Source organism: Corvus brachyrhynchos, unplaced genomic scaffold (genome assembly GCF_000691975.1).
Source record: "Corvus brachyrhynchos isolate BGI_N302 unplaced genomic scaffold, ASM69197v1 scaffold249, whole genome shotgun sequence".
Classification (NCBI taxonomy): domain Eukaryota; kingdom Metazoa; phylum Chordata; class Aves; order Passeriformes; family Corvidae; genus Corvus; species Corvus brachyrhynchos.
The window spans coordinates 248,050-261,348 of record NW_008240226.1 but is presented as its reverse complement, the minus strand read 5'-3'; the positions used below and the strand labels follow the sequence as shown (position 1 = coordinate 261,348).

Sequence of the window (13,299 nt, the reverse complement as noted above, 5' to 3'; positions counted from 1 at the left end):
TCATACAGTTTCGATGGAAGAAGGCAAAGGTATTTAGTTGCTTGTTGTCTTATACAAGAAAATTATTTTCTATTTCACAATGACATCTCTCCCTGGGAAAACACTTGAGGCTCTCAAGGCTGTATTTTTATTAAATTGCTAATTTAACAATAGGTAAGATATCTATAACTATGCACTGAAGTTCTATCATCAGCAAAATTGGTGATGAGTCATCAGTCATATTAATATATTTCCTCTTTGCTCAGTTGTTACAGAACTGTTCTTGCATCCAGAGAAATTCCTACGCTAACCTACGGCTCATCCAAACTGATAAACAAGCTGTGTAATTTACAAAAAAAAAAAGCTCTTCTATGATAATATACAATTCAATTTTCTAAACAACCAGAATACAACATTTAACATTTCATTTTACACTTTACCAATCCATAGCAGCTACAATCCTGAAGCATAAGAACCAGTCTCTTTGTCAAAATCTCTTCTCTAAAATGAACACTATGGTTCTGCCTCTCAGAAAGTTCCTCTCCTTTGGAAGCAGGTATTTAATTTCCATTTTCAGATTTAAAAAACCATAACTTTCTAGGATGTTCAAAGACCATTCATCCTCTACAGATCAAAACCATATCCTGAATCACATACATTTCCTTAACTTCTAGATTTTATTATGTACCACAGGGAATAACAGCTCACAACCTCAAATAATAAAAAGACAGTATATTTAAACTAACATAATGTTGAGAAACAAATCATTGTAGGACAGACTGTCTTCTGACAAAATAGGAGGTTAATTACCAAAATAGTGGTGACAATAATAGTCTTATTCTCTAGTCCTGAAGATTCATTTCCGAGAGGGCCGTCAAGAGGATTCACAACCATTTTGTCCACTTCACTCCAATATCCAATCTAAAGAGAGTGTACAGGATGCACAGACACCAGTGAATATGAACTTTTCTAGAAAAGGTAAAGCATGTTATTACTATGCCCTTGATTTTGCTCACAGAGAACTATTTCAGCTATGGATTTACCACTGTAAGCATTTCTATTTATGTAGTGAAAAACTACAACGAACAGTAAAAAGAATGAACTAATGACATTTGTTCACATTACTTTGCCTAAAGCAGGTATACCATTTTTATTCACATATTAACAGGTTTTAATATCAACATCACACACTGTAAAACTGAAATAGTACAGATAAGCAAAACATGAGAAACTGGTTTTTGCTGAAAGATTTGAAATTAGAGCGGGAAGACAAACTCGCTTATAAAAACATCACTTGAAAGCTTTTGTCATTCAGAAGTGTATTTTGTCATTCAGAAGCATATTTCTCCAAATGCTGGCTCACATTTAGCAATTCAGATCAGAAAGCAAAAAATTTAATCCGCAAAACTGAAAGGAAAACACTCTTCTGTAGTACTTACCAGAAATAATAATTCATATTTGTTAGAAAGAAATAATACATATGTTTACTTCGTTCTGCAAGACCACTGTAGAATACACCCATGAATAAATATTATCAGAACTCATGCTTTAATTAATCTAATGTTTCAGTACCTACCTTAACCCATTGCTTAGAATGGTAAAACCTTTAAAGACACTGCAAGACAATTCAAATTACCTTCCGAGGACCAGTACTTTTAAGTTCCATGACGTTTATTGTAAAATTGATTCTCTTTCCATTCTGATCAAACTTTATATTTCCTGTTAGCCCTTCCACCTGAACCTGTAATAGATGAAAATGGAAATGGTAGGAAAATTTTGTTTCTTTTTAGAAAATGCATTTTTATTTCCACAAATGATTACTGATATTTCAAGAACATTCACTTTAGAGTCATTTTCATATGCAATATACTATCTTAGCCAGGTTCCTGAGGACTTTACTTCCACATTATTCTCAGCAAGATCCAGACAGGTTAGGAGACTAGAAGATTTTTTCCATAAATATAGAGAACTTCACACATGCACTCATCCCAGCATCCACTCCAGGGAAGCTACCTGTTTCAATGCCCTTTCTATTTCTACACCATGACCCCAAGGTACAGCTGGATTTGCAAGACAATCTCCAGCATTTCCTCTTCTGGAGATCTCAATCCTCTGTTTACGCAAATTACGGAAAGCTTCTGTCATCACTTGAACAGCATCATAGGTCAGAGCAGAGGTATACTGAAAAGAAGTGAAAATATTTAATTAAAAAGCAGCTTCAGCTTCACTATACCAATTCACTTGGTAATCCATTAAACACTAGAAAAGATAGTAAGATATACTTGAAATCAATCCACTTTTTCCTTAGTTACCCTCTGCGGGGCATCCATGAAAGTTAATCATGTATTCATCAGAATGGTTAGGGGCAGTGCCAATAAATCCAAACTAAAGATTTACAGCTGTTTTCAGTGTGAATTACATTTTTTCCCACTACAGCTGTGTAAAAATCCTGTTTGCAGATATGGCTGGAAGTCCATGTAGGTGAAAGGGAAAAAAAGAAATAATTTTCAGTGTTTAACCTGAGTTAGCCTGTAAAAATAAGAAATTGTTCCTCTGATTACGCTCTTGATAGAGAAGCATTTATTCACAGATCTCTAGACTTCATCTCCTCCCACATATATACACACAAACCCAAAGAGCATGTATTTGTATATACATGTGCTTAACTTTTTCCCATTAAATATAAAATCTCAGGGGTAGCTACTTTCAAGTATGCAATACCTTGTCAACACCACACAAAACAGTTTTGGGACTGAGATGCCTGGAAAAAATGGTGTCCCTCAGAGAGCTCCATGTTCCTAATCTGACATAGTATAAGGAACTTTACAACTTCTGAGACATCAGAGAGGAGTCCTGTGATCACATGCATGAGAAACTGGGGCTAAATGGTCAAAACCTATTTTCTTCAGTGACTGGAAAATTTTACATCTCAACCAACTAACTGAACTGAAACCACATGTGCACATACACTGAGGACTTTGTTGGACTGGCTTTTTGAGTCTGGAACACCGCAATTATGCCAAATATAGGGGCCATTTTTGGAAATATGGGCCAGAATATAACTACTTAGAGGCATATGAATGAACGGAATGATCCCTGTGAAGGCTATTAGATGCTGCAAATATATAAACTGTAAAGTGGAGAAAAATGATGTATTAGCTCTCTGCTTCAATGACTCAGACTTTAATAAGAATTTTAATTAGTTAGCTCAAGTCATGCAGAAGGCTCTTGTAATTGTAACCAAAGCAAGTTCCTGAACTGAGATTAATTTTTATATGCAACTGTTAGACCTTAGAAAAGGAAAACAAGGAAAGTAGAACTCTTTTTTTAAGATTGGTAAGCTCAGTGACCAGTGCGAATCTTCTCAATAAAGTTTTCTCAGTGACTTGTACAGAATCTTTAAAGGGATCGGAACAGCAGAAGAATGAAGTGAAAGACTGCCTGGAGCCACTACTACTTCCTCCTACTGGAGCAGCAGTGATTAAGTGAATTTGGAGATGAGGAGAAGGTACAGAGAAAGGACCCTGACTAGCAGTACTACTTTAAACATTGATTGCTCTTTGCAGTTCAGAAACATATTGTGCCACACCAGTGTCCTGCAAAACTTTGGACACAGCACTGTCATTAACCACCAAAACGGACTTTGGGTAGCAGAGAAAGTAAGAGCTTGGAATTGAGAAGCTATAATGCTATCTAATTCAGTTATTCTGTGATTCACTGAATCATTGAGATATATTTAATGCATTCTCTCAAGAATATTATTTCTATAGTATATAATTATTGGCCTGAATATTCACAGCTCAGTGATACACGAGGGTTTTGTAGAGCTTTGCCTATCAATCAGTATCTGTATGTGCATATGTGTCATCACATGTATAAAATGTACATGTCATAATTTAGGTTAAGACAGCTTTAATCTAAGGATCTCAAAATATTTTACAAGCACTGTTGGAGATGCCATGAAAACAAACAGCCCATGCATCATTTCTTACTGCTTTATTGTGCAAACACTTTCAGCTCCTAATAACCTTCATGGGGCTCATTAAAACTATCTGCAGCTTCATAAATAGATGTAAAGTTGACAAACTAAACCAAAGTGAACTCATTACCATAAACAAGAAATGACAGACCAATAACCTGCTCATGCAGAGGTGTGTGTGTGTCTGCATAATAAATAAAATGGTCATAAGTTAAAGGCTGCATTAGCCCTGCCTTGATTCACTTTGTTTTACTGGAGATTCATCCACATTCTGATCTACACTATTAAAATAAATGGGAGCACTATTTGGAACATTATTCTGTGGAAGTGGGATGGGGTCTTACTTCTTAATACTTCTATGGCACTGTAAATCCCCCAACTTCATTTCAGTTCCTTTCAACTGTAGATAATAAGATCAGCAACTTTACTACAAATGAAATAGGTGCTATACCAGAGCTCTTACAGAATCACTTGCATTAATTATAGCATGGCAAAGAATATGCTAAAAAACCATCCTGCATCTCACAATTTTAGAACTATGATAACAAGCTGATAATATAAACTGCCTAAAGATTTTATGCCATTTGCTATGAAACATGGATTGCATGAATGTCATATGAATTTTCTCTAAGTAGATGCCTTAATTACCAAGCAGTGAAAACACAAGGCCCATGTAATTTTCTTCAACTTAAATTTCTAACTTAACTTTCTACCTTCAACTTAAATGTTCTATAGACCTTAGTAAAACCTGTAAGCTGCAATTGCACTGATGAATTTAAAGACAAAACAAAGTCATTCCAGACAAAGCAGAAGTTATTACTCATTTGCTGTCCAAGAAAAACTGGCAAGATGTTGCCTTTTGTAACCAGATGTTTTCCAGTAACTCAGAAATCCTTAGCTGAAAGGACCAAGATTCTATTTTGTACAGTCAGTAACTGAATCTTCTGAAGGTGAAATTGCAGGAACTACCCCAGAAGCACAAGATTTTGTTATACATGTATTTCAAAATTATAAGATATAAGAAAGCTAAGTTAGCCTCTTAGACCTGTATTTCACTCAATGCCTGTTCCATGTGCTCAAGACAAAGCTGAAAGATATGATTAGACATTTGAAATAATTGAAACAGTATACTTAAGCAGTGGAAAACAAATAAAAATGTGAAGACATAAATCCAAGAAAAGAAAAAAAAAGAAAAAAGGAAAGTGTTCTGAATTACAAGAAGTCAAATTCTTTTCCTCTTGATTTGGATATCTGCAATGTCTAAATCTGTCCTTGACAGATTAGCTTGAGTTTGGGTTTTTTGGTTTTTTGTTTTTTTGTTTTTTTTTTTTTTACAGTCAGAGAAGAGTAATAAACATTCTAAGATGTGATTCATTTGACTAGTTAGACACCTTCTTGGAAGAGAAATTAACTGTGCTTTTGATTCCACTCACTTGATGTCCAGTGACTTTTGAGACTAGGGAGGAATTGAGAGCGATCAGCTTAGGTACAGATGTTTACACTGTAGACACACTAATAACAACCTACAACCACTCAAAAGGACTATGAATTAGCCATTCATCCCTAATCCAACACAACAGTGAGAAGGACAAACAAAATAACAGGAACATTTTGGCAGGGACTCTACCAGCTATGTCAAAGAAAGCAGGGCTGTTGTACAAGACACTGGGCAGACCTCAGCTAGAACGGCAGATCCAGCTGCAGCAGTGCTCAAGTAAGGCAGAAATCAGTCTGCAACAAGCACAGATGGAGGTTCCTCACAGTGTATGGGGGGCTGCTGTAGGAAAAGCAGGAGAAGGGAAACTGCATCACTAACAGAGGCTAAGAGAAGGGAGGTCTAAAATCTGATACAAATATTTTCCCTTGGAGAGCAGTAAAATTCTGAGAGAGGAAATACAGGAAATGTTCTTTGCTGCAAGAGCAGGAGGGTAGAATCAATCAGTATAAACACACTTCTACATTTTTTCCTTATATTTAAACAATTTAAATACCAGCAAATATACAAAATAAATTATAATAAAATCTCTCATCTGAATTTTGCCCATTTTTTCCCTCAACAAAGTACTTCTCTACTTAAATGCTAGTATAAACAACAGAAGCAGAAAGATTGATAAAACAAGTAAACACACAAGCAAAAAGAAATGAGACACAAAGTTACTTGTCAAGAACTAGAAAAGGAACTGGGCAACTGTCTCTTGTACTTTCAGTGCAGTCAAACTGATGCAACAGCAGACACCTTATTTCCCTTATTTCCTTAAGGGTCTTTAGTGTAGCTGGGAGCTATTTTGAAACAGATAGTATTACAGACACTTTGAAAAATACTTGAAAGTGGTCTGACAGATAAGAAAGTGAATACAAAATTACCTAATTGATAGGAAATGGCTACGTCCTTCTGGAGCTCATGGCACCTTGCATACCATCCTGACAGGACGTGGAAACGCGAAGAGCTACTTCCAATAGAAACAAGAAACATTGTCAAATCTTGTACACAGAAGTGTAATTGGAAGTGAAGATGGCCTTTGACTGTGCCCATAATCATGCTTTGCTCTCATCTGCTTTGTGCAGGCATTAGCAAGAGTGGGGGTGTGTGTGCAGCAGCCTGCTGGGCTGGTTGCCCTTCAGACTGCAAATGGGCCTTTAGCACCTGAGCATCTTCATTACCTATGGCCATGTTTCAAATACTGCAATGTGAGATAGAGGTCAGGCAGCCCAGAAGAGACAGTGCATGGCTCCTCCTCTTTGTTAGGATGGTGCTCTTGTGAAAATAGGCAGTCTTAGCTGAGAATAATTGCATATACACAGGACTTTTTTTATAACAACCCCGGTTCTGACTAAATGGGGAATATAAATTAATAAAATGTAAAATTACCTGATCTTTTAAAAAATTATCCTAAGTTAATCTCAGTAAAGATGGGGTTAGAGACCAAGCCCTATTTATCGTAATGAATATACTATCTTTATTAAATTTTTTTTCTTAAAGTTGTGCAGTCACATCAACTTACACTTTGATAACAGCCTTTATTCAAACACAATTGCAGCACTCTGTGTGCATAGAAAAGCTAAACAAATAGGCATTTTTGCTTTGAAGTGCCATACTGGCATAAGATGCAAAGAACACCTCAAGGAACCTGTCGCCTTAGAAAAACTTGTGTTCAGCTCCAAAACTGCTCTCCAGAAAATCTAATGATTTTTGGACATGTTTATGTGTTTTAATTATCTCTTTGCTTGGTTTAGAAAGGCTGCTTTCTGGGCACACCCAGAACAGCCAGCGCAGCTAGGCACCTGCCGAAGCCTGAATCCCTGGAAGTCTAACTCTTATTTGAAAGACAACTCACAGCACATCCGGCAGAGACTGACAAGACTGGGGCACTGCAATTATCCTAATGCTCCCACTGTAGGATATTTATAGGAGAAAGTGACCTTCTTTCACTCTTTTAAAAACTGAATATAGCAAAGATCACAAGATTTATGAAGCCCAAAGTGCTTGGCCTTTCTACCTATTTTATCTACTACGCTAATAGGAATGAGATTCCTAAACGGTAATTCCTCCCCCAAGATTGCTTCCAGTTCAGAACAATCTTCTCACTAGAGTCATCAGAAGTGCTAATCTAGCAGAAAAAAAGAGTGAAGGAGTGCAGGTGTGCAGGTACATACTTTTTTTTTTTTTTTTTTTTTATTTTTTTTTTTTTTTTACACTGAGATCAGAGGTTTTAAAGTATTTCGGTCTTCCATTAGAGTAAATGAAAAACCATTTACTTGGATTTGAATTTACAGAGCTTTACAGAAATAATAAAAATAATTATGTGGATTTGAAGCCACAGCATTTTACTTATAAAAGATCCTGTTGTATTCTAATCATGCCACTGCCTGTGGAAAATATACATACTAACAAAATAAATAAGATTTTTAGAATGATTTGTGTAATCTTACTTCTATCTTAGAATACACCTGCAAAAGTCAATGCCACTGATAATAAAATCACCTTGAATTCACTGCAAAACACAAAGATATACAACTTTTTAATTGTTACCATATGAATACACAAAACCTTTTTCTTCAAGGCTAAGCCAGAGCGAAGTATGTCACTCTTCACAGTATTAAAAATCAGCAGGATCCAGCAGCAAAAACTGAAGCCTTTGGTCACAGCAGTGAAAACAGACCAAGTTGGGAAATCTCACAGGATGAGAACAAAATGTATAACTAGAAAGGCAAAAGACTTCTCTGAAAAAAATACACTCCAAGAAATGGATTTGAAAGAGTTGCTCTGAGTGTTTGAAATGTTAAAGTGTGTGTGTGTGGGGGGAGGTTTGGGGGTTTTTTGGTGTTTGTCGTTTTGTTGGGTTTTCTGTTTGGTTTTTTGGGATTTGTTTTTTTTTTGCAGGAGGGGGAAGGGGAGAAAAAAAACCAATCAGCAATTCTCATCCTACATACTTGGTGTTCTAAGAATTTTCAAAATGTGCCATTTAAAACTAATAGTAATAATTCAAGTCTTAAATTTAAAACAATAGGAGAAAAAGAAAGAAACACAAAAAACCCTAAACCACAATTCCCCGTTTTCATTACCACTCCTCATCTACCCTAATCAGCAACAAGATACCTGTTGTAGCAAGATGAACAGCTTTCTCCTGTTTGCTCCAATTTAATTTCCAAGCAGGACACTACTAGAATTGAATACATCATTTTTAGCAGGTTACTGATTTTACCAAGACATAGTTATTGTCAAATAATAAACACTTCCTTTTCACTTTTCTGCCACCCCATGCTAGATAATATGGGCAGCTACCTACATTAATGGCTCTTTAATACCAGACCTGCCCCAGAAATAAACCTGCATGTCTCCTCTCCTTGTTCACTGAAGTATACCCAGGGCTTCCCCTCCTCCCTTATTCCCCTGACCCAAGAAACTGTCAGCCACAGATGCTCTCCAGCTCTGAGCTGCACCTCTTTTCTGTCTTTTGCTCACATTTTAACAGCCTCTTTTCACTTTGCTGACCCCTTTTTTGCATGACATCATTCCTCCTCCTACTACTATTTTCATCTTTGTCTATGACTCCCTCTTCTCCTCTTATCCCCATTTCTCCATCAAGCTCTACTGCCCTAAATGACATTGATCCTTGTGAGGCCAGAGGTATGGCTGACCTTGATGAACAATTGGATCATGAAGGAATAGTAGCTTTTCCTGTTTATATCCACCATATCCAGATGAATTGCTGGTTGAAAAAAAGCAAGGCAGAGTTCCTGAGAAAATAGGCAGAAGGAATCCACTGCACTTTGTTGGCTGAAGATCCTTAAAAATTTATAATTACTAAGAATAAGTGGATTCAAATTCAAAGAAACATAGCTTCATAGAGACATCAGGAATTGGCTCTGTAGTTTTCTCAAGTCTGCTTTAGCACAGTTCAGCCACTTTTACTTGCAGGATCGAAGGATCTGGGTCAATTGGCCTTTTGTATGTCTGAGATAAATCTACAGATATTGCCTCAAACCACCCACTGCTTTCAGTGACTAAACATTCCATTCTTTAATTGAGTTTTCTTAAAAAAAAAAAAAAAAAACAAAAAACCCAAACTAAACCAACTATGCTGGAATGAGTGATTACTTATGAAAAACAGCCTTTAGCTATTAAAAAGAAGCATGAAGTTTAACACTGAAATTTCTTATGCCCACATTTTTTGTATGTATTTTTTCAAATAGAGAAGACTGAATACTGGGATTTGAAAGCCCAGTGAAACCAGATAGCTGGAACACCAACTGCTAGATGCATACTTTTTTTAAGACCAGGAAACCAAAATGCAAAGACTGGAAACAGACAGAACAATCTCACGAACCTACAGTTTTATAAGGGCACTTAGGAAAAAACAAATATACTCCAGATCAGTTCCTGGTTAGACCTCGTAATAAATATTAAAAATAACTATTTTTTTAAAAAGTCTTATTTATAAATCTTTATGATCTACTTGAATTAGGACATATTAGGACAAAATCATAGTTTTCTATTAAAACTGTAGCAGGTGCAACAGAATATCCCTTATAACTCTTATTAAAATTCACTGCATTATAAAACCATTCTCTAACACACTGCAATCATAAGAGGCATGGCCCAAAAAAAGGTATTGTCTAATTCATCAACTGTACACTTTTGCTTCCTCATCTATATCTAGACAAACTGCCTTCTGAATTTTCAGTTTGAGTAATTGTTTTCAGTGTTTTCTTCTTTGTTCACATTGTTTTCTTCTTTGCTCCTTATTATAAGTGAGTCATCTAAATGTTAATTATTTCTGCAAGGTAAACAATTGTGTGCTATGTATTTTCATTTTTTTTTTCTGCATGTTATCTGTATTGCATCCTTGAGGTAAATTAGCACCAGCAGAGCTCAACCAGCATCTTTCAGTTACAAGCATCATTACTCCTGACTTATGGTTTCATAATAATTGCCTAAAAGACTGTATGACTTGACTATAAAGAAGAAACTTGAAAACATGAAAATACTAAAGACAAAATCAGGAGGTAAAAACAATCTAGTGTTTTGGTATCTTAGCTATACATTGGTTGGGTGAGGAAAGAGATTATGAAGTCAGAAATACAATCATGAAAGAACATCTGAAACATTATGCGCCAGCATGAAACAGTTACATCCACCCAAAATAGCTACAGAAAGTACCAGGGTTGTTATCATCATCATCCAACACAATGGGATTCTCTGAGTTTGAGCTGATTTAGGTCTTCAACCAGGCAGCCCCAAAATCTTTTCTGCATGCTGCACATAGTTTTTGTGTATACCATACTCAAGTTGTCTCAGGCACTTCAAGCCTCAGGTTGCTCTTAGAAAAGCTTACCACAGAGTAGGATGGCTTGAACAGACTTGTAGAACAGACTATTTCAGTTGGACAGATCTACAAGGATTATCTAGTCCAACTGCCTGAACAATTCAGGGCTGACCAATTCTAAAGTGTGTTTTTAACAGAATTTCCAAATGCCTCTTAAACAGAGACAGGCTTGGGGCATCGACCAGCTCTCATGGAGGGCTGTTCCTGTGTCTGACCACCCTAAAAAAATTAAAGAAATGTAAAGAAATGCTTCCAAAGGCCCAGTCTGAACCTGTTCTGGTGCAGCTCTGAACCATTCCCACACATCCCCCTGTCACTGGATACCAGGCAGTAGATCTCAGCACTGGCCTCTCTACCTCCCCTCCTCAGAAAGCTGTAGAGAGCAATGGGGTCAGTCCTCAGCCTCCTCTTCTCCAAAGAAGACTAGTTCAGAGCCCTTAGCTGTCCCTCATAGGACATGCCTACTTCAAGCTTAGTACTGATTTGGGGGGTTGACTCTGGATGGACACTAGATGCCACCAAAGCTGTTCTGTCACTCCCTTCCTCGGAGGGATGGGGAAGAGAAAATAAAATGAAAGGCTCATGGCTTGGGATAAGGGTAGGGAGAGATCACTCAGCAGTAACTGTAACAGGCAGAACAGACTCAACTTGGAAAAAAATTAATTTATTATCAATCAAACCATAGTAAGACAATATGAAAATAAAACCTAAATCTCCAAACATCTCAACCCATTTCTCCCTTCTTCCTGGGCTCAACTTCCCCCACAAATTCTTTATACCCCATTCCCACAATGGCACAGGGGGATGTGGAATGGGGGTTGCAGTCTGCTCAGCACCCATCTCTGCCACTGCTTCCTCCTCACAGGGCAGACTCCTCACACTCTTCCCCTGCAGGGAAATCTCTGCTCTGGCACCTGGAGCCCCTCCTGCCCTTCCTTACGCACTGACTGTCTGCAGGGCTGTTTCTTTCATATATTGTCACTCCTCCCTCTGGCTGCTGTTGTGCAGCAGCTTTTTCCCCTTCTTGAATGTGTTATCCCAGAGGCACTACCACCTGCGCTGATGGGCTCCGCCTTGGCCAGCGGTGGATCCATCTTGGAGTCGGCTGGTATTGGCTTCACTGGACATGGGGGAAGCTTCCAGAAGCTTCTCACAAAAGCCACCCCTGTAGTCCCCTTCTCCCAAAACCCTGCCACATAAAGGCAATACAACTTATGTCTCACTAGCCTTCAAGAGATACGGATTGAGCTTATTCCAGCAAATAGACCAAAGGCTGCCCCCCAAGAGAATAGGTTAATCAGATCAGCAAATTGGAGCAGCTGGATGTGAATGGACGTGTTGTCCTTCAGTGTCCTTCCACAAGATCAAGAAGCTTGCCTTAAACATAACAATCTGGCACAACACTAAGGCTAAGAAAGTCCACCATATTTGTAAATATGTAATACTGGATCAAAAGAAAATTTCAACTTGTTATTATTAAGCCTTTACAAAATTAAACATGCATTTTTCTTTCTGCTACTTGACAAAAACTTAGCCAGGATGTTCAACTGTATGTTTCAACATCTACACATTAGGTCTTCTAGAACTGCATGCATAGACTGAAAACACCCTGGTTACAACAGACATGTTTTAAATTTAATCTGGAGTAAAGCAGGTATCAGCGCTAATCTTGAAAGATGCAAAAATCTTCTGCAAAAAGGCTGCAAAGCACTTGTTTAAAGCATGCTGCTTAATCTTTAAATCTTGTGGTTTTATCAGTACAGGTAACAGTGCAGTAAGAAATGAGATCAGTGTCTTTTGTCATCTATGTCCTAAGACTGCAATTTTTGATAATTAATATTTTATAAATTGTAAAGATACATTTTTAAAGCAGTTTGATCTAGGTCCTCTTCTGGGCATCTGTGGAAGAGGCTTTTAGCACTGCTATTCTTTCTTGAAGAGCATGTCCCTTTGAAATGCACTTTTTCTTAGAAGGGGTATCTTTCTCTATTTTCAGGACTGTAGTTGGATGCTGTGATATGTCTTATCAGCTCAGTCATATTCCACTGACTTGAATTTTGTGATGTGGAATGAATGTACACTTACTTTTGGATTACAAAAGGAAGATAATACAACAGAGTTGCAATGTTTTTGTCTGCAATGATAGAACATTTGCAATCCCAGGGATAATATTACCTGTTAGGCGCATGTAACCACCTCTCATTTCTATACTGATGATGCAGGGCTTTTGTCAGCCTTCCTATCTGCTTCATACAGAATCTCCAGAGAGAGTTTCCTAGATTCCATGGGACTGGGAGCAAAAGTTCATTTATCAGCACTGGCAGTTTGGCCAACTACTTCAAAATCAAAAGTGGAGAAAATTTATTTGTAAGATCACTTAAGGGACAAGTAGGAGACCAGTGCATTAACCTGCTCAGTAACTTAGATGTTTATACAGTATTCCAAGAAGAGCTAGAATAACAATATAAGACAGAATGAAATGCTCAGGCAGGACAGGTAAGGGAAAGCAATTCA

The 13,299-nt window shown here is 37.4% G+C and overlaps 1 protein-coding gene and 1 long non-coding RNA gene across 2 annotated transcripts in view; both read right to left on the bottom strand.

Annotated features, from left to right (window-relative positions):
• The window catches only part of GRIA2 (glutamate ionotropic receptor AMPA type subunit 2), a gene marked incomplete at its 5' end in the record, with an annotated part of 56,240 nt that overhangs the window by 28,812 nt on the left and 14,129 nt on the right, over positions 1-13,299 (bottom strand). The window contains 3 exons of the mRNA XM_017745109.1: positions 790-900; positions 1,616-1,720; positions 1,993-2,160. Of these exons, the coding sequence (XP_017600598.1) occupies positions 790-900; positions 1,616-1,720; positions 1,993-2,160 (384 nt within the window). The remainder of the gene's footprint in view (positions 1-789; positions 901-1,615; positions 1,721-1,992; positions 2,161-13,299) is intronic.
• On the bottom strand, positions 5,255-9,693 carry LOC108449324. The gene is made up of 2 exons (XR_001865481.1): positions 6,323-9,693; positions 5,255-5,735 (listed from the first exon to the last, which is right to left on the bottom strand). It is a non-coding gene; the product is annotated as an uncharacterized LOC108449324 (long non-coding RNA).